This window comes from Cygnus atratus, chromosome Z (assembly GCF_013377495.2).
Source record: "Cygnus atratus isolate AKBS03 ecotype Queensland, Australia chromosome Z, CAtr_DNAZoo_HiC_assembly, whole genome shotgun sequence".
Lineage (NCBI taxonomy): Eukaryota > Metazoa > Chordata > Aves > Anseriformes > Anatidae > Cygnus > Cygnus atratus.
In genome coordinates, this window is record NC_066396.1 from 40,893,972 (window position 1) to 40,920,833 (window position 26,862).

General features: G+C 38.0%; 2 protein-coding genes across 6 annotated transcripts in view; both read left to right on the plus strand.

The window, feature by feature from the left end:
• The window catches only part of CEP78 (centrosomal protein 78), a 57,691-nt gene extending 53,454 nt beyond the window's left edge, over positions 1-4,237 (plus strand). For all 5 annotated transcript variants that reach the window (XM_035558537.2, XM_050716623.1, XM_035558534.1 and 2 more), the window contains 3 exons: positions 391-557; positions 1,770-1,923; positions 3,411-4,237. In XM_035558537.2, coding sequence (XP_035414430.1) covers positions 391-557; positions 1,770-1,923; positions 3,411-3,932 — 843 coding nt within the window. In that variant the 3' untranslated portion in view covers positions 3,933-4,237. The remainder of the gene's footprint in view (positions 1-390; positions 558-1,769; positions 1,924-3,410) is intronic.
• A 4,535-nt stretch (positions 4,238-8,772) lies between these two features.
• Positions 8,773-25,152, plus strand: PSAT1 (phosphoserine aminotransferase 1). The gene is made up of 9 exons (XM_035558532.2): positions 8,773-8,911; positions 11,046-11,106; positions 12,239-12,308; positions 13,394-13,599; positions 15,218-15,390; positions 15,926-16,095; positions 19,870-19,998; positions 22,594-22,731; positions 23,363-25,152. Exons 1-9 carry the CDS (start codon positions 8,852-8,854, stop codon positions 23,466-23,468), a joined length of 1,113 nt encoding a protein of 370 aa, XP_035414425.1. The 5' UTR covers positions 8,773-8,851; the 3' UTR covers positions 23,469-25,152.
• Positions 25,153-26,862: the final 1,710 nt, after the last annotated feature.

A 26,862-nucleotide genomic window follows, 5' to 3' on the forward strand; every position in this document is an offset into this window, starting at 1 on the left:
TTGGTGCTACTGTCGTATTATATATATGCAAAGTAACATTAGCGCTAATGTGTTGTATTATATATGCAAAGTAACATGACTTAAAATCTAATGTCTTTGCTTGCACTTGCTCTGCACCATTCTGTACATACTAAAGACAGTGCTGAATAAGCAGTTTCGAGTGCTTTCATCAAGTTCACTTATGGTAGCATAGAATTACAGCTGAGGATAAACAAACCTGCATGGACTTCCATGTAACAGTGCCCTGAATGTTTCTGGTACATGAAGCTCTACATCAGTGATTTTTGGTGTTTCTTTTTGTGATATTGCTCTATAGACTTGCAGAGGTGGTATTTGTTTGAACTGAGAATGGTAGAAATTGATTTACTTTTTTTTGCCTTTCTTTTATAGCTGGAAATTGAAAATGCAAGGCTTAGGAATCTAAATACCTCCCTGTCTGAGGTTCTTCATGCACAGTCAGTAGCCAACGTGATTTTGGAAGATGAAGGTGTTCTTGGCAGCATTGAGAACTCTTTTCAAAAGTTTCATGCTTTTTTAGACCTCCTTAAAGATGCTGGGTAGGTTGTTGCTTTACTTGAGTCTTACACTTTCTGCTGAGACTTTTTCCAAAATTATCCTCTCAGTTAATTATGCTGCCTTTTCCCCTCAGATTTCTAGGAGTGTACTGGCAAACAGCAAAGGAAAAAAAAAAAAAAAAAAGCTATGTCCTTGCTGTTCAGTCTTTTGTCAGTGTAAAAAACATCCAAGCACTGTACCTCTGAATTCAAGTATCTGTCCTTTCAAGAAGCCCTTTCCAAAAGAGAAGAAAGCTTCTATTGAATTGTGTTTGCTAAGTGTTCAGTGGATCATCTGTGGTTCTTAGGGTTCCTGTAGTTCAAAAGGCTGAAAATGCAGTTGAACTGGCTTTAGAAAGTGTTCTGTTGTATTGGGGCCCTCTTTTACTGATGGAAATACAAAAGGCTAGATGAACAAAACTGTACTGGGTACTTAAATTTTGGATTGCTCATTATGACTTGAAATATTCTAGAGAACATTGATTAAAGTTTGTGTTAACTCTGCCAAAGGAAAGGTGTTCTCTTGCTACATAAAAATAATTTTTTTTCAAATGGGTCTTATATCTGTTCATGACAAGTTCTGCAGCTGCTCTGAAAGTTAAAAAATCCCAGTCACAAAGACTGGTTTTCTCCATACGCTTCTGTAAAGAGCCATGCTATCAGGTGATGGCTGCAACTTTTGACTTCTTATTGTGGCTTAAGCTTAAAAAAAAAAAAAATGGCAGGTTTGGCTGACTTCTAAACTAGCAGGTGAAACAACATGACTGTGTTCCTGAGGCATGTAATTGGATTTGGCTTTTAGAGGTGATACTAGTTTGGGAGATGTGCACCAAGCTTCTGCCTGAATGATAAAGTTTTCATCTTTCATCTGCCTGACACAGAGTCTGTTTGCCGGCATCCTGCTTTGAAATCAGTGCTAACTGGAAGATTACTCACCTTGGTAACATTGAGTAAAAAGGCTGGTGATTTTGTACCTGCAGGCTAATTAGTGAAAAGATAGGAAAATAGCTGTCACCACTAGTTTTGATCTTTGGTAGTCTGTTTTGGGCCTCTTAAAAATGGAAAAACAGTCTTCAAATACTGAGATAGATTCTGTTTCTTCTGGTTTTGAGTGTTTAGATCTTTCACATGAATAAGATATTTTTTTTTTGTGCGTCATTTTCTACTGTGCTTTGTTTCATAGACTTGGACAACTTGCTGTGCTTTGTTTTACAGACTTGGACAACTTGCTGTATTAGCTGGGATAGACCAGTCAGATTTTGGTCTTTTGGGGCATCCACAAATGAATTCTACTCTCAGTAAGCCTGCTAACGTGCTAAAGGAGAAGTCTTTTGAAGAAGAAAGACAAGAACATATGCAAAATAGCAGAGTAAGTCGATAGAGGGTATGGTAGTGCAATGTACTTGGCAATATCTAATGTACTTTTCAGCAGTTTTCCTACTCTGACTGAAAGTAATGATAACGAAATGATCCGTGAAACTATTATTACAGTCTCTTGCTGTAGCTGTATTTATACAGATGATAGTGGTTAATGTCAACTTTCTAAGTGATAAGCATTTGGAACAGAAACTATACTGTCTTGCCGTGTACTAACGAAAATGTTGGTGGTAATTTCCATGTGTCTTTTTCTGAAATATGAAGTTACCATACTGATACATTAAAATCAGAAAATATCATGAGTAGTTTAAAGACGTTTAAAAATGATATACAGCGCTTTTTAATACCTTAGAATCTGATAACAGAGAATAGTACAATACACCCATTGGAAAGCAGTAATTTTCTTTTAAGTAATGGTAGTATACGTTTCCAGTTCTCTTACATTCCTAGGTGAGCAATGCTATGAATTTCAGGCCAGTACACATCCGTAATATTAGCCACATAAAGTTTTAGTTCCAGCTCCAAAGACCATGAATGGGAAACTTTCAGGATTTTTAAAGCAAGGTACCAAAGTTCCCTTTAAAAAAAAAAAATCAAAGTTAAGATGTTGGCAGCTGCAATCTTGTCCAAGGTCCAAGTTGAATAAAACTTTCATACTAGGAATATTCTGCATTCTGGTATTTTTCTAATACCTCATGTCTTTCCCACTAAGTGTTCCAAATGATTAAGTGTTCAAAATACTTCAAGAACACCATGAGCTTCTAAAACACAACAATATTTTTTTTTCGTGCTGCTGAATGCAATTTCCAATTTTTCAGAATCTGTTAAAATTACTAGGAGTAATTGAGTTTAATTCTTGTCACAGGTTCTTTCACATTGCTGTAGTTCAGCCTGCAGCTTGCAACTGTGTTTTCAGCTGATGGCATTCTTCTGAACTTGTCCATGCTGCTCTTTTAACTCATGTCTTTTCTTATTCTGCTCATTTAGAAGCCTGAATTTGAGGTGCTTTTTAAGTATATATGAAAAAAGCTTCAACTAACATTAATACTATTTCATACTTAAATCCTAGTATCTCCTAGTATTTCATAGTTTAGATTCTTTTTGCAGCTACGTATTGTGGGATAAACTACTGGGATCAAACTATTGTGAACTCAGAGCAAACATACTGAATTTTATTTCAGAATTAAGGAAGTGATTGTGCTTTGGCTGTATTATGACTGACTCATTTCTGTAGCATAAAGTTCAAGCTAGATGTGAAAGAGTAAATATGCCTACTCTGTCATTTTCAGCCTAGCGATCTGCTGAAACTTGGTTGTTTTGTAGGGCAATAGAGGTTATGTGATTGCTATTATCTTTAAATCTCTTGTATATTTTGTAAAGACTTTATTTTGCTATGCAGACTCAAGTATATGACAGTTGCAATATTGGATTTTTTTTTTCCATTTGCATCAGTATCTTAACTGGAATCTCTTATTTCAGAGCGGAGGTGGGAACATCCAGCTTTCTCCTGGCACATTTCAATCCCAGCTGGTGGTGAATAATACCTTCTCTTCTCTTCAAGAAACACAGGAATTTCCAACTGCTGTGCAACAGCAGCAGCCAGTCTTACGAAAAGAAAATGAAAGTCAAGCAATTAACCAAAACAAAGAGGATAAACCTCAAAACAGCATTCCGACATTGTCTGAGAAGAGAGTCAAACAAAATGAACAAGCAAAAGGACATCATTTAGCAAGGCAATTGGTCACCAGTCTGCATTCATTTACTGATTCCAGTGTGAATATTAAAAGTAATGGTAGCAGAATATCCAGCAGTGTTTCTGGTGAAAAAAATAAATATTTTTCCTCGAAGAAATACATTCCTAGAGTGACTGAAACTGCAACTCCAAATGATGGAACAAGAACAGACCAAAGTAGACCGCAGATGGTAGACTGCTCTGGAACTGATACCGTAGGATCTGTCTCTGAAATACAAGAAAGTATCCACAGTGTTACCAGCACTTGAAGTGTCTGGACTGTTCTTTACACATGCAAGGTTAAAAATAAAATTTGGATGCTTCAGTACAGGTTGTGAGATTTTTTGTAAAGTGATGTAGACTTTAAAACTTACAAAACATTCCATGCTGTTAGTATTCCTGTTTCATGTTTGCATCACTTGTCACGAGATTTTTATTCTTGGAAACAAATGTTGTACTGGTACCCTTCAGTTTTTACTACACACAAAGGTTCCTGGAATACGGTTTTTTGTGTATCACAGATCTCGTTATGAAGTGTAAACTGTTTCAAGCTAATAAAGTTGAGTAAAAATTTTGGTTTGTTTTTAAATTTATTTCCAGCATATTGCATTGGAAGTGAAAAGACTGGTTTTTAGGGCAAACATGAGTTGATGCCTGACCATGTGGGTATGACATTCCCAAAAGTAGTTGGAAACTTCAGGTATGAAAATGAGTACAGAAACATTTCTAAAATAAATAAATACAGCTGTTCTTTATTGGGGGCAGATTGAAGAATAATACATGTGTTAAGGGACTTTTGGAGGATGTCTACTCCAGCTGAGTTAGGTTACTCTCATAAATAACTTACAGAAATGTGAGAACAGAGCTGAAAAAATACTGTTTTGAAACTTCTCAGGTCTGACCCCCAGCTACTTCTTCACGTCTTCCTGCACGGGCAGCTGACTTGGCAGCTTCTGAAATATGGCACAGAGTAACACAGGTTTTGGTTTGCCTAATGCAGTACAGAAGGTGCTGTTTTGCACTGAAGAAGGTGCACTTCAGTATGGCCCTGAAAAATAAGAGCAGTATCTTTCTTTGTATGCTTGCCTAAGTGCCATGACAAGGCAAGAGACTAATACAGTAATTATGTTGTATAATTACTAGTTTCCTTCAGTGTTTTTAATAGTGCTTTGTCTTTTTTTTTTCCTTCATATAAAGAAGTGGAAGTACTATGAAGTCAACTTATTTGGAATGGTTGCAAAGATGAAGATGTTAAACATTTAAACAAATTCTTGGAATGGTTTTTAAGCTCTGTGGCAAGGTAAAGTTTTCATTTGGAAAAATTACCTTTTAATTTAGGGTTTACACCTAGGTCATTTAGTTGAGCAATAGGAATGAATTTTTCAAACAAACCAGTCAGCTTTCTTTGCTTTCAATAATTTATTTCTGTGACATTTTCACATGCGTGTCAGTCCTGATTCAAAAGAATTTCTTAAATTACCATAGCTAGCTTTGAGAGATGGGATAGTAGAATCTGATAAACTTTTCTTAAAGACAAACATTGTATAAAGGTTCAAAACTCATAAGGGTTCGACTAGATGATCTTAGAGGTCTTCTCTAACCTAAATGATTCTATGATTTTGTGTTGCCAAGTGATCCTGAAAAGCTTCATTTTTAAAAAGTAGATCAAATTGTAATACTTTAATTTCATATTTTACAGTAGTAGCTGAGATTTTCAGTGATCATAACCATTTAACCTATTTGTGATATGGATTTTTTTTTTCTTGGCAGTGTGTATTCCATCTGGAGAGTTAAAGGGGACACAGGAGGATAGAGCAAAGGAAGATTGATTTCACATGTATGAATTAGGCAAGATGGTTTGGGCTGGGTTGGGGTGTGGGGGGGGTGGAATTACCATCAACTTTTTTTTTTTCACTCTGTCATCAGAAGTGAGAATTCTGTAACACAAGATCTGTAAAAATTCCTGTCTCCAGCTGCTTGAAAATTGTGAAAAAAAAAATATCATGAATCTGGAAATGGATTTCTGCTGAGCAAATAGCATGAGATCACCTTGGCTATTGCAATATTGCATAAGTAATTGCATAATGAAAGTACATTATTTATATAGACTTTGTCACTTCAGAATAATAGCAGAGTAATATGTTAATCTATGCATTTTTAGACATTCTCCCAAACATTTGAGGTCTATACTTCAGTCGTGGTTCATTGCTTATAATTTTGATTTGATCAATTCATTGATTGATGAAGTTCCTTCAGCGTTGAAATGCTATGCATTCCCTTTTTAAAACAAAAACTAATCTCTGAAATGGTGGATAATGTTAAAATGTCAAGTGTTCAGATGTGTTGGATTAGGAACTGCCTGTTACTTATCTCTTAAAGATACTGTCAAGAATTTAAAACAGTTTATGTATTGTATGCCTATAAATAGCATAAATTCTGTCTGTTAAATAATGTATTTGCTTTTAAAGTATGAATTATGTCAAAAATCGTCATTTGAAGCAAAATTGACCAGGTGGTTTATATAACTTCATCTTTTTTATTTTTTTCTCCAATTGGATTAATACTTAAACATTAATTATTATTTTCAAGCAAAAACATGAAGGGTTCTTCATCTTGTCAGAAGAACTGTCGTGTGCCTTACTGTGAGAATCTGGAGTGGGTACTTTACACATAATCAAAACACTGGATCCGAAGTCAGTAGAGATAACGGATGTCAGTTGCCTTGAGGGAGAAGCACTATTTTAAGGCTATCGCGAATACTTCAGAAGTTTCAAGGTGATGTCATTTTCAAAAAAAAAAAAAAAAAAAGAAAAAAATCTTGATATGTAAAAATATATTTAAGTATTTTAATGAAAAGTAATAATCTTAAAATATTTTCGTGCATATACATGTTAAGTGATTATGAAACCGTCTGGCCACTGAGTTTGGCTATAGACTGTTTCAACCTCTTGCTATTAGTTAATGTTTTACGTATTTGTCTGTGTTCGTTTGACATAAAAGCCTAGAATCAATAGCCCAGCTATTTGCTAGAGAACACATTGCTGTTTACTTATAAAACTCTAGCATTTTTCTCTCCTTATTTGGGCTTCCCAGGAATTTTTTTTGCACATTTCACATTTGCAGTATTTGCAGCTAGATCTCTGAAAAACAAAACAACATAACACCTTTCTGAACTACCTGCATCTTATTTTTAGTCTCATCAAAATTTGCCATTCTCACTGGTTTGCTGGACCAGACATCCCAGCTGCCTCCTAAAGTAGATGCCAAGTTGCTGTGTAGTCAGCTTATTTGTCTTTCAGTAATGACGTCAGTTTGTCCATCATTGTACCAGACAGAACTTGTGTGTTCTTGGTCTCCTTGAGTGAGCTAATTCTTTTCCAGCAGTACTCAATGAAGGTTTTTCTGTCTAGCATGACATAAAGCGATGATGAACTCAACAGAAGTTCACTGAAAACTTTGGAACTCCAGTGCACTTTCTCTGACTTCTGTTTTATTTTTCCAGTTATGCTATATAGTTAATATAGCACTCAATGGCTTCAGGTTTGTTAATTATACAAATTCAGATTCGTCTGCAGGGATCTGTGTCAGGGTCAGGTTCTCTGTCAAATGCTGAAAGCCTAAATTGTTCATGAAAGCCATGGCTTTGGAAGCTTGCATTTTATATGGTATGGCTATATACATTGACATAATGAGTGTATGAACTTCAAGGTAATAAGTAGTAATTACTGGTAGCAAAATTTTAAATTAGGAGAACTCTCAATTCAATAGAAACCAAACTCTGATATGACCTTTACTATTCCTCTCCATTGTCTTCAGCTGCAAAAGCATAATAATCCCTTGCGTGTATATAAAATGGACTACTCTGTGTTCAGGTAACTTTAAAGTTCATTCATCTGTGTCGATTTTATTTACGTCCTGTCAGCACACAAAAACAGATTTTGTAAAGCTCCGGGTGGCAAGTCTTCCAGCAAAGTTGTTTTCTGATCTCGTAGGAGCTGCTATTTAGACCTTTCTGGTCGGGATGGGACCCTCTCTATCCTGGAGAGAAAAACGACAATACCTGCTACTTAATCCCCATGCTTGGAGCTGATACCTGCATCAGCTTGCCTAGTTCTTGTTTTTGTGTTCTAGCAATTTGTGCTGGAGGTTTGAAAGACATTTAATTCCAAAGTTTTAATTTGCCTTTTTGGTTTATGCCACACTGGTAATACTCAAGACTGATCCTGCTTGGACGTCAAAGCACTTTGCATAGTAGGGGCCCAGCTTCTCGACCTGAGCCACCACCCTGAACTACTTCTGACTGCCTCTGCCATCCCTTCTTACCTAGGGTACCTTTTCCCCAGTGAGTTCGAGTTCAAAGCAGACTCCAGGCAGACACAGACACCCTGGTCTTACCCATAGGAAGAGCGCATACGAAGAGCACGTCTCTTTGGCCAGCTTCTGTGTGAGACTCCAGCAAAAACAATTGTATTATAGTCCCATTAGTGTAGTTACTGAGCGTTTCCCCAGAGGGTTCTATTTAGTTAGAACTAATTTGAATAATTAGAAGTAATTTACTTGTCCAGGGTGTTGTGGCCCAAGCTATACTTTAAGAGTACCCTGATGTTTTGAAAAGATTGTGTCAAGTCTTTAATGCCTCTGAGGTGTGGGGCGTTTCTTTAGAACTACGGAGGGTGCTGGTTCCTGAGCGTGAATTTGATGTTTTTTTCTTAAAATTTGAGTTTTTTTTCTTAAGCTACATCCATTACTGTAAGGAAGTTATCTTTGCTCTAAAGCAGCTGTCTCTGTCAACATCTCTTCAGCAAAACAACGTGCATTTGATGAAAATCTTTTGACTCGACGACCCGATCAGGCTGCAATTCGCAAGTCCCTTTTGTGGTCCCAGCTCTGTAATCACGTAAATTCATCTTCAAGTCTCCACCGAGCCCCTTCCCCCGGCAGCCCCCGCCCGCCCCCAGGGCTCCGCGCGAGGTCGCTCCCCGACGGGGGCGTGCGCGGGGCCGATCACGCCGCCACCGCCTCCCGGCGCCGCAGCCAATAGGCAGCCGGGGCGCTGCCCGCAGGGGCCAATCGGCGGCGCGGTGCCGGCGGGGGCCCCGCCCCCGCGGTGTGCGGGAGGGGAGCCAACCCGCGGCGCGGCGACGGGGGGCTTATAGCGGCCGGGCCGGCGGCGGGCGGCGGCGCCATCATGGAGGGCGGGCGGCAGGTGGCCAACTTCGGGGCCGGGCCGGCCAAGCTGCCGCGATCCGTGAGTCGGGACGGGACCGGGACCGGGACCGGGGACGGGGACGGGGACGGGGACGGGGCAGCCGCGGTGGCGGGGCAGGTGGCGTTGCCTGCACGCTGCTTTTTCCACCTTTTCCCCCCCTTTTCCCCTTCCCCCCCCTTTACCCCTTCTTCCCCCCCCCCCCCCCCCCCCCTTTTCCTCCTCCTTTTACTTCTTTTTCCCCCTTCTTCCCCCGAACCCCATGACACCACATTCCTTTGTCACGGGCTCTATCGGTTTTAGGGACGCCAAGCGAGACCCGAGACCTTCCCCCCCCCCCCCCCCCCCCCCAAGGCGCACCGCCTCGAGTGTGGTGCTCGCCAGCTGATAACTAGCGTAGTCACTCGGTGAGTTGTCTTCGTCTGAGAAAATGATAATGAGCGCAGCGTAGGCTCAACTCCCTGGGATGTTGCATCAGCACCATAGGTTATCCAGCTACATATGGAGAGGGGGCGGTTTGTGCTGAATGCACATGTGGGTTGTGCGTCTGACTGACAGCTTAGGAGCCATGTATCGGGACACTTACTGCCCTTTTCTTCTTTCTTTCTTAGTGATCCTGCGTTATTTTTTAACGATTTTATTAGGCAAACAAAGTTGTTGCACAGCAGCATTTTTTTGCCCCTGCTTCTCTGTTATAAATGTCCCTTATGGATCACGCTACAAAGGCACTTGTTGCTGTGCACTGCTGAAGCCATGGCTCAGAAAGGAGCTCTCACTAGGTGCTGCAGCATCAGCCTCTCCCACAGAGAATCCTGAGAGCTGCCTTTACTGTTTGAGGACTAAAACATAGCTGAACTCCATGTTATTAGTCTCTCTGGCCCTTTTGAAAATGCAGTACCCTTGAATGGACTATTTCGCCTTGACTGTTTGGCTTCGTTTGACTCTTAGATGATGCTGCATATGAGGTGCTCAGACTCACTGAAGCAAGAAGGTGGACAGAGCTTCTTGTCCATATGACAAGACATAAGTAGCTATTGTAAGGCATGTGCAGCTTGTCTGATGACGTTACTAACAGAATTGGATTTTATCAAGCTGTTAAAAAGACCTCTCTAACAGTCTGCATGTTCCTTTTGACTTTTTCTCCCCACCCCCCCTTTTTTTTTTTCTTTTTTTTGCTATGAATGTGTTTGCGCCTGAAATGCACTTGTTAAAATTTCATGGTCTCAAAGTTGAAAAGGAGCACAGCTGCTCATGGTTGACCTACTGGTGACCAGCTGTTACAGTTGACAGGTCCTGCACAGACCCCATCAGCAAGGTAGCTTGCTTGCCCCTGCAACTACCCAAAGCATGTGGTTTCTTGGCAGATCCTGCAATGCATGCGTACAGCCTTTGTTTTGGAGGCTTTTCCACTGGATTCCATCTCCTACTCCTTTTAGTAGGGGCTAAGAAAGTTCTGTTTCTAATAGAGGCATTCACTGAAATCAAAAGAAACAAAACTGATGGGTAGAATCTAATTCCACTTGGTTGATATGTGAGAGCTGTGAGGGGAGAAAGAAACACGAAAAGCTGAACAAACAAATCTTGCCAAGGCTCCTAGGCATGACCTGTCTATTTTAGTTACATCAGAACTGTTTCATTCTTTTCTTCCAGTAACAGAGAAGGCATATCTTCAGAAAGTGAGGGACTTCATTCTATGAAACCAGGCGTTGTACTATTGACTCGGTGTGAGACATCCTCATGCTCTCATTAGATGTTTCCCTTAATACCTCACTTATCCTATTTGTACGAGTCAAGTGAAAGAACATGGGAGAAAAATAAGATCCCTGAGTAGTAAAAGCACACATACAAACATTAAGCCTTCTGTAAGAGATAGGGAGTTCCATCCAACTCTTAAAAGTCATTCTGAAGTAATCTGGAAAAGTAATTATTGAAATAATAACTTGAAATGCAGAGTTTCCACAAGAAGCATGGGTTTTAATTAATTCTTTTTTAAGACAAGCCTTCAGATCCTAGATGCAATGAAATTATATAGCGTCTATTCTGTTATTTTAACTTGAGAAGTGTCAGGGTATTACATTATGGAGCAGCTGGTATGCATATGATGCATCAAAGATTCCAGATAGTGGATAATTCCCTTAACTTGTTTGTGGATTTTTTTGCTTGTTTGTTCTGTTAGGTACTATTGGCAGCACAGAAAGAATTGGTGGACTACAAAGGCCTTGGCATTAGTGTTCTTGGTAAGACTTTAAAAATTCTGTATGTCTTTCAAAGTGTAGATGCTTAACTAACTTAACTAAACTTCTCAATAATAGCTTTTGATCTTGATATTTCTGCTGAATACCTCCTTTTATTTTGCAGTACCTTATTTGTGGTAACATACGTCCAGAAAATACTTTTTCAAACAGCTGATCTTTTCTTTGTTTACCATTCATCCAGAGTACCATAAAATGATACACAGCCAGCTCCTTAGTAATCCAACACAGAGGAATAGAGACAAAAGGAGCTAATCATAAGTAAAACATTAGTACTTTTAGATCTTCAGGGAGTTGCTTGCTTTTTTGTTTATATGAAATACTATGCGTGGGTATACACATATATGCATATATCTACGTACAGTATTTTGCATACTATGTGGTGTAACACTTCAGATGTATTTGATGTTCAGCATCCTTCCCATTAGTAAGTCAATGCAGTCCTGACATAAGGAGGAGGTGTATTATATGCAGTTTGCATAACTGACTCATTTTTCATCCCCAGTTGCAGAAAAAAAATATGCACAAACATGCCCAGCATTTTACTAGCCCTGTGAAATTGTTTTGTTGCTAAAAGTAGAACATGCAGCAGTCTCTGCAGGATAGGGATTCATGTTTAAATTGTTCACTGTTATAAAGGGAAGAAAGACTATGGTTTAATAAAGGGAATTAATATTCAGTAGCCTTAACTTCTAATTAGGATTACTGCATAATGAAGCTGTTTTAAAGTAAAAGAACAAAACATTCCCCCTGTACTGCTGTAGCAAGTACAGAGTAAAGTAGTAACAAAGAACATTTTTAGAGTAAGGAAACTTACATCTTTCTAGGGAATATTTTTCTTCACTTAGATATACCCCTTGTTTGTTCCTGGGGGTAGTAGGGTCATGTGGGTGACAAATGTGAATGGACTGTATTTGCATGGATCTGGACAAGACAGGAAGTGTAAGGCTGGGTATTTAGGAAGACTCAACAGAAATAGGAGTTGGAACTGGAAATGGGAGCCTTTGGGTATTTGGGGTTTGTGAGTGTAAAATCTTTAAAGCTTAAAACAACTTTTAAAATCACATTCACTTATTAGCATTTTGTTTCATGCTCTTTTTTTTTTTTCCTACCAAAGAAATGAGCCATCGAACTGCAGATTTCACAAAAATTTTAAATACAGCTGAAAATCTCTTGCGTGAATTGCTGTAAGTGAATTATTTCCTTTTTATTTTTAGATTGGACTTTGGTTATTATTAGTGCAACTATCACATGTGGAGAACTGTCCTTGAAAGCTCTTTTTTGTTTAGGTACTGCATCTAATATTAGAGAGGACATTGGTCTTCCTTTGTCTGATTCTCATTTATTTGTATGTAACAAAGGGTTTTTATTAGGTTAAGATCCTTTTCATGTGACTGCTATAAACTGACTCATTGACTTAATTTGTTTCATCTTCATAGAATTCATGTAGTGCAGCGACTTTCTCACAATGTAAGTGGAAATAGCAGAAAACTGTTCTGATTGTATAGAGGTGTTCTATGCACTCATTACTTAACTGATTGTATTAACAGACTTTATATGGATGTGTTTTAGGATGACTGGTCAGGGGCTGTTTTCCTATGTGTAATGTGACACATTTTTAAAACTTTGAAATATAAGTATTTATATCATGTATTAGAATTAATGTGTAGTTCTCATAGTAGTTTAAAATCATGGCTTTTTCATGTGAAGGCTTGACTCTTAGTCAGAACTAGAATTACTGACAGCAGAGCTTTCATGAGTAATTTGAACAACTAATTTTTGTGATGGTATAAATAGCGCCTTGTGGCACTTGCTCTGCATGTACAACTTACTATGCAGTTGCACTTGCAAAATTTTAAGACTCTCAAAGCTGAATTCTCCTTCAAGTATTATGGTGTGAAACTAGCACAGCATTCAGAAAACTCACAAAGTTAGCAACAGACAGTATTTCAAGTGAGCGTTAATTCTGCTGGAATGATGTTCAAGTGTGTGCGTACTATGATAGAAGAGCTACACAGCTATTTATTTGTAGCTGTCTGAGACAAAGCTTGCTTGTTTCCAGAAAACTTATCAATTCAATATATAGCACTATTCCTACTATTTGAGTTAATAGTCAATGTCAGTGCAGAGGGAAGTTAAAAGGATTTAGTTTAACCTCTTCAAAAGGTGTCTTCTGTATTCTTCTGTATGGTTGCAGTCAGATGTGTAATAGCAAGGAGTATGCATCCTTTGTCTTTGGGAACTGAAATAAATGTATGTTTCTTGCACACAGAAATATACCAGAAAACTACAAAGTTATTTTCCTCCAAGGAGGTGGATCTGGTCAGTTCAGTGCAGTCCCACTTAACCTTATTGGCTTAAAGGAGGGAAGACATGCGGATTATGTGGTTACTGGAGCTTGGTCAGCAAAAGCAGCTAAAGAAGCAGAGAAGTATGCCAAAGTGAATATTGTTCATCCGAAGCTAGCAACCTATACAAGTAAGTTGATGATTACATCCATCCATGTGAATGCTTACCTTTCTGAATTGCTCTAAAAACTGGCCTGTCTCAGCTATGGAGTTATTGAATGTTAACTAGTTAAACAGTTGACTGACCAGCACTCAGAAAAAAACTGTCTGCCACATCTCTCCATGTTCATGACTGGGAGACCTGTTAGAGACCTAGTGGTCTCCAGGAGAGAATTTTGAAGCTAAGTTGAGCAGCACCTAGAACATGAGTGGTAAGAAGGAAATATGTATTGATAAAGAAATGACGTGGGCTTTTTTTTTAATTATATTTTAACTCAGTTTTAAGCTATTTGCAAAGATATTGCTTATGTTGTTCAGTTTCAGATACATTCGATAGTGAGAGTACTTTGAAATTTAGAAGCATGTCTGGATTCTTTAGCTTGTTGGTCCTGGAGATGGGTGATATGCATTCAGTTACAGTTTTCCGAGAGTTCGCAAACACTCATCTCCTGATCGTATGTCATAACAGATGGTTGGCTCTGGAACAGGAGAGGCATATCCAACTCCTTCTCTTGAAGCTTGTTACTGGACATGACATAATTTGAAAGACCACTGTGTAGGAGAAAGAGAAAGGTTAACTGTAAGTGAGGTGTTGGGGAATTTTTGTGAGAAAACCTGCTTCAAAGACACTTTAAATGTATACTCTAAATAGTGACTGGTTATAAATAAATAACTCTTGGAGCAGGGATACTTGTGTTCTGGTTTCTACTTCTGCTAGTTTATACTCATGTTTCTTCCTTATGGTCCAAGTTATAGCATTTGAACTGGGAAGAGTGGCAACTGGAAAGGCAAAGAATATCTCCCAAACGAGTTAGTGCCCTAATTGCCATTTAATGTATTAACCTGGAAGATGAGCTTGTATCATCAGAGGCACAGGAAGTAATTGCACCTACAGCTTCCCATTACTGGAGGTTGTATTGACCATTTGGCAGCTATAAGTAAGGGGAGAGTAAATAATAGCAGAGGCAATAGCAGCACTTCTCCTCATGTTTTGGAGGTGTGGAGAAGGGAGGAACAACCATTTGTTTTATGCAAAACGTGTCCTGTGCTGTCAGGGCATGTCTGTAAATTGCTTGTTGACAGATGCAAATCTTAGTTTTATAAATCCCTTTCAGGGCTTAAATAGGAGTTAGGTAACCATGTGTTCAGCTTGGACCAGACTGAAAATGCTTCTGGGGATGCATAGAAATAGTTTTAGACAACTTTACCAGTGAGAATTTGAATGCTTCAGTTGTTCCAAAGGCACGTAGAGGACTCTTAGATCCAGTGTCAGAGATTCAATTTTAGACCTCTAGGGCTGTGGTTTCTCATCTGTGATTGCAAACCTTATGAAAATCCCTTGAGGAAAAAGGACTGAAAATCAGATGGGTGCCTGCAAGCCTAATGATGGCTTACTACAAAACTTTGGGAATGCGTGGGTGTATTTACTTTGCAGGTACAATGTATCTTCATGTTAATAAGATAATTTTTACTTTATGCTGCCAACTCATTCTAGGTTTGCACTTGAAAGTCCAGTGTTAAAGTATAATAGCATGCCCGGAAAATTACATGTCTGTGGTGACCTTTGGTTTTCATTTTGTCTCTCTTAGACATTCCCGACCCAAGCACTTGGAATCTCAATCCAGATGCGTCTTATGTCTATTACTGTGCTAATGAGACAGTTCATGGTGTGGAGTTTGACTTCGTACCCGATGTCAAAGGTGCAGTTTTGGTTTGTGATATGTCATCAAATTTCCTGTCAAGACCTGTGGATGTTTCCAAGGTACTGTACAGTTTGAGGGGGGGAAAGGGGGGGGGGAGGGAGAGAGGAGGGGAAGAGTCTGTTAATAAATTCATCTTGTTTTTCCCTGATCTGCTTCTCTTTGAACAGGTGGATTATATATGATCCCTCTTCTGAAATACCTGATAGGTTGAAAATACTGCTATCTATCTCTTAACTTATTTTCAGTAAATTTGCTTGGAGTAGTGTGAAATGGGACAGGTTGCCTTGAGAATTATTCTTGACTATTAAGTAAACATTTAGCAAATTATTGGAAAGCTTGTTAATGTGACCTTTGTCAATTGAATGAAGATACGTTGTTCTGATATATGAGATCACAATTCTAGCTGGAAGTGCATTTTGAAATCAGAACTTCTAGCTTGGCTTTGACCCTGACTTGCTTATTTTTGACACATTCTCCAAGCTGTTCCGTTGTTAAGTTGTATACCTTTTGTATGAAGATACTGGTATGTTATTCAGTTATAAGATCACCTAGTGATCCCATTAGTTCAATTCCCTCTTTTCTTCTTTCTGTTAGTTTGGCGTGATTTTTGCTGGTGCTCAGAAGAATGTTGGCTGTGCTGGAGTTACTGTTGTAATAGTACGTGAGGACTTGCTGGGATTTGCACTGAAGGAATGCCCTGTAGTACTGGATTACAAAACACAAGCAGTGAATGGCTCTTTGTATAACACTCCACCATGCTACAGGTAACTTATCCTGCTTTTTAATATCCATTATTCAGAAAGCTACTGCACTGCCATCTGCTGTGCTTGTCAAAAATAAAGTTTCGGAAGTGGGTACTGCTTGCCTTCAGGTAACTGATATGTTGGAGTGTTTCATGTGATTCCTGTGAAAACATCTGAATTAATTGTAGTAGGCTTTGTTGCCCCGTGGAATTGACCATAAGGAATATAATATTTTTAGAAGTAAATATTATATATCATAATTCCATTGTAGAAGTTTCAGTATCTAGTTCTTGGACTTAAATGAACCCACCTTCAGTCAAGTACAGTGCTGATGATTCTATCATTGCAAATAGATAACTTAGCATTTTAACCTTGTTGCTTAAATGCTCATAAGAGATTTCAATGAATTTCTTCCTGAGAGACTGCTCTCAGCACTTGAACCTCAATATCCTTCTCTACTTTCTTTGCTAGAAAATAATAAACAACGTTATCATTATTAAAGGTTCTAATATTTTAAAAACACAATCTTGTAATATTTTATACTTTGAGTATTTCTTGCTCTAGGTACATCATTCACTACAGTGGGTTTTAAAATGAAACTACAGAAGATAAGAGTTTTTTTTTTTAAAAGGTGTTTTAGTCATTGCTTTACCTTGTTGTCTGCTAAAACTTTCCATATTTCTTCAATACCACTTCAGTTCTTGACTTGGCATTCAGAAATAAAATGGGTCAAGCTTTGTAATCACTGCTAGCAGTCAAGATCATAAAATTGACATGTACCTGATGACTTCATATATGCATGAAGCAAAACAGACTGCAGCTTGGTCTTTTAAAAAATTAGGGTAGTCAAATAGTCCATAGCTAGTCAAATGATGCTTTGTTACTGGAATGTTTAGGCATTGAGCCATTGGTATCTACTGCTTCTTAATAAGGCTGTTCTAAACTATTTAATTTAATGAGTTTTAGAGTGTTTTTATACCAATGCAATGCCTGCTAAAATAGTTATTAAAAAAAGAAAAAAAAAAAGAAAATCTTAAACCAAATATCACCTTTTCCCAGATTTTTTTTTTCAATACTTCAAAAATAATTGGTTCTACTGTCAGAGATAGAATTTCCTGTTGATCAGAGATAATGTAATTGCATACTGGAGATATTTAAACTCATCTCGTTGGGCCTTTCTCTTACAAGCCAGAATTTGTAAAGGTAAGATGCATGATGTTGTCCAGCAGATGTCAAATGCACCGTATCAGCATGAAATAAAATGGTACCTGCACATAGGATATACCTTAATAATTCGCTTATTTAAATACAGTAGAATTTTAAGTGGTACTGATTGTATTTCTGAATCTGCTGATTCTCATTATGGTGTGTATTATTGCAAAGGCATAGACACAGTTATTTTAATTTATCAAAAAAAAATAAACACAACAGTAAATCCTGTGCCCATATGGTCATTTCAGACTTTGATGCACAGCTGGAGTTCTCCAAAGCAGTATGAACACTATAGAGTATTGCTGTAATGAGGTGCTCTTGCAGCCATTCAGAGACTGCCCTACTGGCTGAATACACCCAATATCATTAAGGCTTATATTTAAGAGAGGAATTAACCTCAGTGTCACCAGATGTTTCTCTTCCTGTATGTAGGTTTGTTACATGGGCAGTGTGCATGCTTTTTTTTTCTTTTTACAGCGATTGATAAAGCCTCTATTTCATGACTGATTATTTTCCTGACTGCCAAGTCACACACACTGTTTTGGACACTCTGTACTTGCACATGCCAGGTTTTAAATCCAGCCATTCATGTCTTCCAAGTACAAAGCTATTTTCATTTAAAAAAAAAAAACTACAGAGTTCTATTTAATCTCAGCCCTGGAATGCCTATGCTTCTCTGGTTTGAAAAACAAAACAAAAATTAAATTCTGCAGTTTAATTTTATTTTAACCACTGTAAGTAATTTCTAAAAAGAAATTGCTGCTTTAGCTGTAACTCAGTATGTTAGGAACTTTAATAGGATAGTGGGAAACAAAGGAAACTGAAAATAAAGGTTGTTCTAACAATCTTCTTTCTAATCACTGCCTTGCCAGATTTCACTTTGTGCTATAGACCCACAGTGGAGTGTACTCCAGAATCCAAAATGTAACAGACTGAATTGTTGGCAGGGTGCACGTCTGTTTGGCTTGGTTCTAAATGCCTGTTCCAGTTTTTGTAAGGAACTGGCAAAGCTTCTTAACTTTTCTCTCTCCTCTTTTCCTTGCACTCTCTAATGGTTTGCTGGCAAACAGGCAGGAAATACTAACAGAATTTGTAAAAGCTACTTCAGCAGGGTGTAAAATTAAATTAAGGTGATGCTAATGGCTTTAACCTCTTGGTGTTAGAGAGATTGATTTTGACCCTAATCTATTTTGCTAAAATTAACAATGAATTTGCTATAAAAATCTTATTTTCAAGGTCCAAGGGCTTATTTTGCATTTAAAATTGCTCCAAAAGCATTATTTTTTACTGACATGGAAGACAGATGAAAGGTTTCAGCTGGCTGGATTGCTTTTGTGGATGACTCCAGGGCTGACTTCTTTAAACCTCACTTGTCTAAGAAGTTTCACTTGAGGAAATGAGAGCAAGAGATGAATGTGGCCTTGTATAGTTGTCAAGGGCGTAGGCTGTACTTCACTTAAATCTTTTGCACTGCAGTTGTTGGCAGTCTGCTGTCATAAATGTGGCAGGATTGTCCTCTCAAATCTGTAAGGTGCTTTGTACCTATAACACACAGTCTGTAACCTCACTTCTTCTGCAGTCTTTCTGAAGTCTTCAAAGATTTGAGATTGGCATCCCTGGAGAAATTTAAAAAAGCAAGGTTTAAAACAACCTCCTGCTAGATTGGTGTTAAGGGAAACTTGTAGGGTAGCACTTTCTGAGTACTCCCTTGGAATCTGTAATGAACGGATTAATAAAAACAAACCTGTTGGAAATGTGCCTTAAAGACTTGTGAACAGTTCATTATGCAAAGTGTTGTAGTCGTGGGAAATGCCTGAACTTGAACAGGCTGAGTTCTGTAGCGAAAGCACAAAGGCAAAAGGCCTTGGGGATTTTTTTTATGTTGCAGTGAGTAACTGGCATTGAAATACTTGGTCCCTAGACATGTGATTTCAGTATGCTTCCAGGTCTATGCTTAAACTTGAATGGTAATGAATAATTAAATGTAATACATTCATTGTTTGTTTCACCAAATATCACTGTTCATGAGGGAGAAAGATCTTTTCAGACAGAAATGGGATTATAGGTTTTATTCTTAATGTTTGTGAATGTGATTAGATTTCTGGCATTATTAGTGCACATACATTTGAGATTCACCCTCTACATCATTTCTGGAGCAGCTTTGCGGGCTTTATACCACCAACTTTAGTGTTAACTCCAGACTGAGAGGCAGTTGTAGGATAAATAAACTGGTGGTTCATGAAAAATGTCTGGGGATGTCCTTGGGAGCTCTGCAGAGCTAAGGGAAACCAGGAGGACTTGTACTTCTATTGTGCAAAGGGTTAGGTTTGGTACAACAGATCTGTGTAGCATTTGTATTTCAGGATACTTCATCTGGGTCCGAATAAAGCATTTCTGCTTAGAAGTGTCATATTTTTGAATGTACTCCTTACTGAGTTGTTAATCATCTTAACAAGCAACTTAAAATCAAACATAACATTATACTGCTGAAACATTTTATGGACTGTTAAAGGCTACTGTGTTTTTTTTGGTTGTTGTTTGTTTTGTTTTTAAGTCTGACCAAAATGTTTTGTTTTGTTGCAGTATCTATATCATGGGGCTGGTACTGGAATGGATAAAGAATAATGGTGGAGCTGCAGCCATGGATAAACTTAGTTTAATCAAATCACGAATGATTTATGATATCATAGACAAATCTAATGGATTCTATGTGTAAGTTGCTGTATTTGCTTTCAACATTTGTACAGCTGAACATATTCATAACTTTGAGTCTATTTGCATCATACTTTTAAAAGTATGGAAACTGAAATGTAAATACTTTTTCAATATGAAGAAATTTTGAGGAATCATGAAATCCTAGAGGGATTATTTGTGCAAAGCATTCACTTGATAACTATCCAAGGATGAGTTTCAGTCTGATAGAACATTATTTCCAGTTATCTGCACAGATGATCAGTTGAGAAACACTTATAAAATGTGAGAGCCTAGGAGAAGTCTGTACTAATAGCAGGTTGTAACACCTCCTACTTAGTATGCTTACTGAATCTCTTCAAGGAAGTACAGGCCAAAAAAAGAGATGTGGCTCATAAAAAGTTGTTCAGAGGAATTCTGCATCATATCCTTTCTTACCATCTCTTCAATAGTCAGAACTTTGCTTTTTCTCTGTCGATCAGAGCATCTTTATTAGTTAATTGTGCTAAATTATGAAACACTTCCTGAGATAGCAGGAGGAAGATCAAACCTAGCTGTATTCAAAACATAAACTGTACATAAAGAATGTTTTAGTTTCAGATATTTCTGATGTTTTTTTCAAAGCAGATTTAACCCTCTGATTTTTACATATGGTTGTATATATTTTGCTTACAGGACCCAAAGTATGTGCAGCTAAAAGCTGATGTTGTAATAGGGAATAATTAGTTTAATGCGCACCAAGTTTAAAAGCTAGTAAATGACTGAGACTACAAAATGTTTTCATTTCCCTTCAGAATAAAATCAAAAGATTTGGGATTTGATTAATTTTAGAGTCAAAGTTAGGATAGGGAAATTAAATTTGGATTTTAAATCTGAATTGGCTGCAACCTTAATCGGCAAGGAGCTAGTTTCATTATAATATTCAATGCGTTCTGCTTATCTATTTTGTTAATGAGAACAGCTTTGCCTTTGGCATTGTAATGATCAGGATTGTGATCCTGCTCTATTGAAATCCTGAGGGTTTTTCCATAAACCTCAATGGGCAGATCCAGCCTCGAGAAAACATTTTATGGCAAATAAGAAATCCTTGTTTTTGGCAAGTGGTTCTATAAGACTGAGTGGGGAAATGCAATGCAAATAGTAAAATGGTAAACAGGCAATTGAGAAAACAAAGCAAACTTCACTAACTGATCTGTATGCATCTTACTAAGCAATGCAGTTTAAGTTGTTCTAGTCATCAATACAATTAAAAAAAAATAATCCAGTCTTATCTGAAGCTGCTTTCCCAGCTGTAATGTACCTCCTAATCTGGGGCATGCTTCACTGGGTAATCAGTGTCACAAGCCTTTTGCTGAATGGAGACTTCTTTTATGAAGCTCTGTGTGCCATAGGCAGTTTGTTGCTTTGTAAAGTGTGCGCACTAACAACTTGCACTGAGTTATGTTGGATTGCCTAATACCTTTTAAAGAAGATCCAGTTGCTATAACATAGCTACAGTTATTCAAATGTGGGAGCGCTTACAAGCATAGGCCTTTTCAGAGAGTGTTTTCCTGGTTATGGCTGAAGTAGAAAATTTGCAAATGTAGATACTATGTTCGATTTCTTCTTCATAATGAAAACATCAGTAAAAAGGAACTAAGGGAGAACTCAAACAAAAAACAACTCCTGCCACAAACAAACAAAACTCTCAACCATCCTTTGTCAAATAGAATAATAATAGGTATAGAGTTTACATGCTGTTTTTTGGAAAAAAAATAATTCCTAATGAATCTCTGCAAGAATTTACATCACACCTTTGGGAGATACGAAGGCTTCATATTTCCTTTGTAACCAGAAGCACTAAGGAAAAATATTTAAATGCTTCCCTGCCCCCAACCTCCCACCCCAGCCCTATTCTTGCTTTCACAAAGTAGTTGAACAGAAATTATGCTTTCAATAGATCTTAAATTTTCTAGTTTGGACTAACGGGAATTTTAAGGAATTAGAGCTGTGATGCTTGTCCTAGATGTTGCGGCCATGCATGTGATTCAAGATCATTTTTTTTTCTAGACATCTCTTTTCTCCCTGAAATACATTCCTGATTCTTAATAATACTTAAGACTGATGTAGAATGGGGACTGAAACCACTAACAAAAGTCTCTAATATTAATGGAAATTTACTATGTTTTTTGTATTTGCTTTACTCTTGTTTAGCTTGGTCAAGCTCAGTTGTCAGTCTTCGAAGATGGAGAAAAGAAAATGTTTGAGCTTTAGTCAAAGTTCACTGTAACTAATCTCAGCTATCCTAGGGAATGCAACTGAGACTGTCCTGAGTGTGGTTGAGAGGTTTTATTTATTTACTTTTCCTAGCTTGTTCCATTCACTGGCCTTCTGCACATTCCTTAGGGGCAATTTTAGGTATGTCAGGGTTAATCGGTCTTACACTTACTATTACTGTAATTATACTTGATTGAAAAAGGTTGCTTTCTTTCACAAAAATTAATGATCACTTTCATTATGGAATGGTGACTTTGATGCTGAGCAGATTAAATTATTTGCTTTCTGAAATTGTGTGTAGCTGAAAATGTAAATTTAGCAAAAAAAAAGGTTAATCATTACATTTTGCAACTTCTCCAGATGTCCAGTGGAGAAGAAGAACCGAAGCAGAATGAATGTCCCCTTTCGCATTGGCAATATCAGGGGTGATGAAGCCCTGGAAAAGAAGTTCCTTGAGAAAGCTGTGGAACTTAACATGTTATCTCTGAAAGGACATAGGTAAGTGCTAGACTGAGACAAATCCCTTTGCTATGCAGAATAAAATGTTATTATAGTGATAAAGCAGGAGATATTGTGTGTTGACTTACCAGCTTTCTGCTTACAAGCTGTACCTCATATTGGTTTGAGAGCACTGGGAATAGCAATCTGGAGACTGTTGTAATCAGAAACTGCTGGTGATTCAACTGTGGCTTAGGTGTGATGGGGCTCACTTAATTCTGCCTTCTTCTCCAGTTTGATTAATATGTCTTGTCTCTGTTTAAATGCCTAAGAAGGTGACACTTGGATCAGATTCTGTCATTGTATAAAGCCTCCATTACGTGGTTAATCCCCCTGGCTGCAAGAGTTCTTTCCTATGTTACACTGGTGTTTGTGGGATTAAAAAAGTTAGATTTTTTATTTTATATTGTAAAGCTACGGTGTTGGAACTGTAAGTAGCTAATAAATACTGAGTTTCTGTAGATTGCATGCTTGCCTTGAGTTTAAATGTTGCCACTTAATCATGTAAAATGAATTTTATCCTATTGGGGTAGGGATAAATGTAAATACCTGTGAATGCTATTCACTTCTTTTTTTTTTTTTTTTTAGCATATACAAAACCCTTCTATTTTTTCTCTCCTTTTCAATGCAGATCTGTGGGAGGAATCCGTGCCTCTTTATATAATGCAGTGACTGTAGAAGATGTTCAGAAGCTTGCAACATTCATGAGAAGCTTCATGCAGATGCATCAGTCATAAATGCTCATGGGTTAGAGCCATGCTGCACATCTGTGAAATTAAAGTTAAAGGGTTTGAAAATTTCTGTGGTTCTGCACAGCTGTAGCGCACAAGTTACATTTTCTTTTAGTGTCAGTAGCTATTTTAGTTAACAATATGGGATTTAGGCCCAATCTTGCAAGGGTTTGGCAGCTTTGGCTTCTCTCCAAAGGTGGGGATCCCAGACCAATCAAGATTGGAAACAAAATTTGCAAAGCAATATTCTTAACATGTAGTTTAGCCATGAGTAATGTTGCAAGATGCTATGAATCTCATTCTGACCTTAGATATGCCACTGTACTACTTAGTTGAAATCAGTCACTCTTTAATTATACATATACCTGGAATAGGAATTCACACTACCATTTGAAACAACTCACCTGTTACTTGTTTCTAGTTACAACGACTTCTTCAAAGATACCTTGTTCTGAGTAAACGTAGGAAGGCAAAATTTCTCATAAGCTTTCTATAGAGCTTTATAAATGATTTTACTATATGACTGCACAGTGTTGAACTAACATTAAGTGTTCTCTAAGGACATCTAGTTGGTTTATCAAGTATATCTCAATGGTATACCACTAGTAGTTTTTGGGAGTTAATACCTAGTTTCCTAACTGCAGGCTGTTACCTTCAGACCTTTGCTCCCATGCAAGAAGTGCTATTATGATAGTCCTGTGTAATATACACTAGTAATGTAGCACTGGGCCTCTTCTGGTATTACCATTTATTGGTTGAAAGCTAAGATGCATGAATCTATAATTAAAACAATTTCTAAGATGTTGCTTATTTGTCTATGCATTTTATATTTTGAACTCTTTTTGGTTATTAATTTTATATTCTTTGGAGTGTACATATTTGATGCTCCTACCAAAAGCCTGATGTTCTAATGCATTAACCTTGTGCCAAATTAGATTGTTGCATTCCACTCAATGGATCTGTGGCTTTATCTGCACCAACTTCCTAGTCCAAAATGCAGCAAACTTTCTTGTCTGGTGGTGCTTAAACGTCTTTCCCCTCTAACTGCTCCATTGTTTTCTTTGCTTCCTCACTGGTCAGTTGTGTCACCTTTTGTATGCTGGGCTCTGCACAACTACTGTAAGTGAAAAGTCTCAACTTCTCTACCTGTTCCTGACACTACATCACACTTAAGGTCCAATTTTCTCACTTGGTCCTTGTGGCTTATTCCAGATTTTGATACTCTGGAGTAAGGAAGAAACTGTGGTTATGCAAAGATCTTCAGATCTTCTATTGTAATACCTTTTAATACTTTTCCTTCTTCACCTGTGAATTTGTTGCCAATTACTGTATATTGGTACTAGCTTCCTATTATAATTTACATAAAGCTGGTATCACAAGGTTTAGCATTACTGCAACTGGTTTCAGACTGCAAACTCTTTTGATAAAGAATTAAGTTGTGTTTTTTTTTTTAATGTAATGTCAGTACAGTGGTAACAATTTAATGGTAGTGATGGACTGCTTCTTTCCTTGTGGAACCTTGCAGCAAGTTAGTGGAGCTGCACAAGGGGTGAATTACATTCCTATTTGAAAAGTCGCTATCTTATGACTGCTGTTAGGAGATTTTTTTGTCAATTTAATGTAATTCACAGTAATCAAATGAATTGGGTCAAGACAATAAAACTTGTCACAGCATGCTGTGAAGTACCAATGTGTCTGAAGCTTTTGTTTGTGGCACCTTCAGGAAGATGAGAGTTCCATGCAGAGTATGTGTTAGAATTCTAGCTTCCAGTATCATCTTTTCACTAAATAATATTTCCCTCAATTATGTGTTTTTTTTCCTTTTTTTTTTTCTTACAGCCAGCATGGAAAAAAGAATATTACTGCTAGATAAAGCTTTGAGAATGCTTTTTATTCCCCTGCCATTTCATGAAGATTTAATTCAAGATCTATATTAAAGCTATTTAATTCTTTACTTGAAATTGTGCTTCCTCCCGAATTTTGTATACTTGTTTTCAACAGTAACTGTGGCTCATGCCTCCTTCCAAAAGTTAGTAAATGTCTCAGTACTACAAAACCCTCGCATTCTTCTTAGCAGGCACGCTTTCCCGAATGGTGACAAAGAAGCTTGAACTGCTGTATGCAGCTGGTTCATGGACCCAACAGGGAACCTCTTTGCTTCTTCTGAATTGTGCTTAACGTGTTGTCAATAAAGATTTTACTTTTACCAAGAAGGGCAAAAAAATTGTGTAAAAGCAAAATCTAAATTGAAGCTTAGAATTGGACATTAGCAGTGTAATGACTGAGTGAATGTCATGTGAGAGGGATGCAGGAATGTTAAGAACACTGGAACGTACTGAACTAATTAGTTGCTTGAGATTTGTTTTAATCTCATTGATGCAACAGTTTTACCCTTTAGAGACTGTTGTCAAGCTGTGTCCCTGAAAGAGCTAATCTCTGGGAATAATCAGGATATTCAGCCATGCTGGATGGAGATGGAGAAATCCTAGTTCTCCTCATCAGATTACCAAGAGGAGTTCAGCAAAGGGCTGCTGACAGTCCTGGTCTGTTTCTATTATGTCAACACTTCCAATGCTTATGTCAGGTCAGTATTAGCAGTGTTTGGAAGTGGGGCTCTTTCTGATGTGATAAATATTCCCGAGGCATTCAAAGGTGTTGAAAAAGTAAAATACTGGTCTCATCTGACTTTGTGCATGTGGAGAAGCTGTTGTAAGATGAATTATGTTCTATGAACAGTCCTTTCAATTCCTCCACTAGTGAGCAGTTTATCAAGTCACATCTCCTAGCTTCTGTTTGTGTTTCCACAAAAGGAGTTGCTAGCCTTCTCTTCAGTTTGTAATACAGAAGTCCGGGTCTAATGAGCGGTGGAAGCTCCTGAGGTTGTACTCTCCCTGTTTCTGCCCTGCACAGTGAGGAGTGTTTTAGCCCAGGTGAGAAAAACTGTGTATCAGGAAGGTACCCTGGCCTAGGGGACTCCTGTCACTTGTCAGTGTTTGTGTCTTTCCCCAGAGGAAGAGGATCAGACCAGGGAATACTTAAGCAAACAACATTTGCAAGTCTGTGGGCTCTGATGGGGTGCACCTATGAGTACTGAGGGAGCTGGCAAATGTGATTGTGAGGCCACTCTTAATATTTGCTCAGTCATAACAACTGGGAGTAGTGCCCAAAGACTGGAGGAAAGCGATAGGATGTCACCCCTATCTTCAAAAAGGGCAGGGAGGACCCAGGGAACTACAGCACTCAGCTTCACCTCAATCCCTAGGAAGGTGGTGGAACAGCTAATCTTGGGAACCGCTTCCAGGCACATGAAGAAGAAAATCATGAGTAGTCAGCATGGTTTCACTAAGGAGAAGTCATGTTTGAACAACCTGATAGCCCTCTGTAATGAAATGACCAGCCT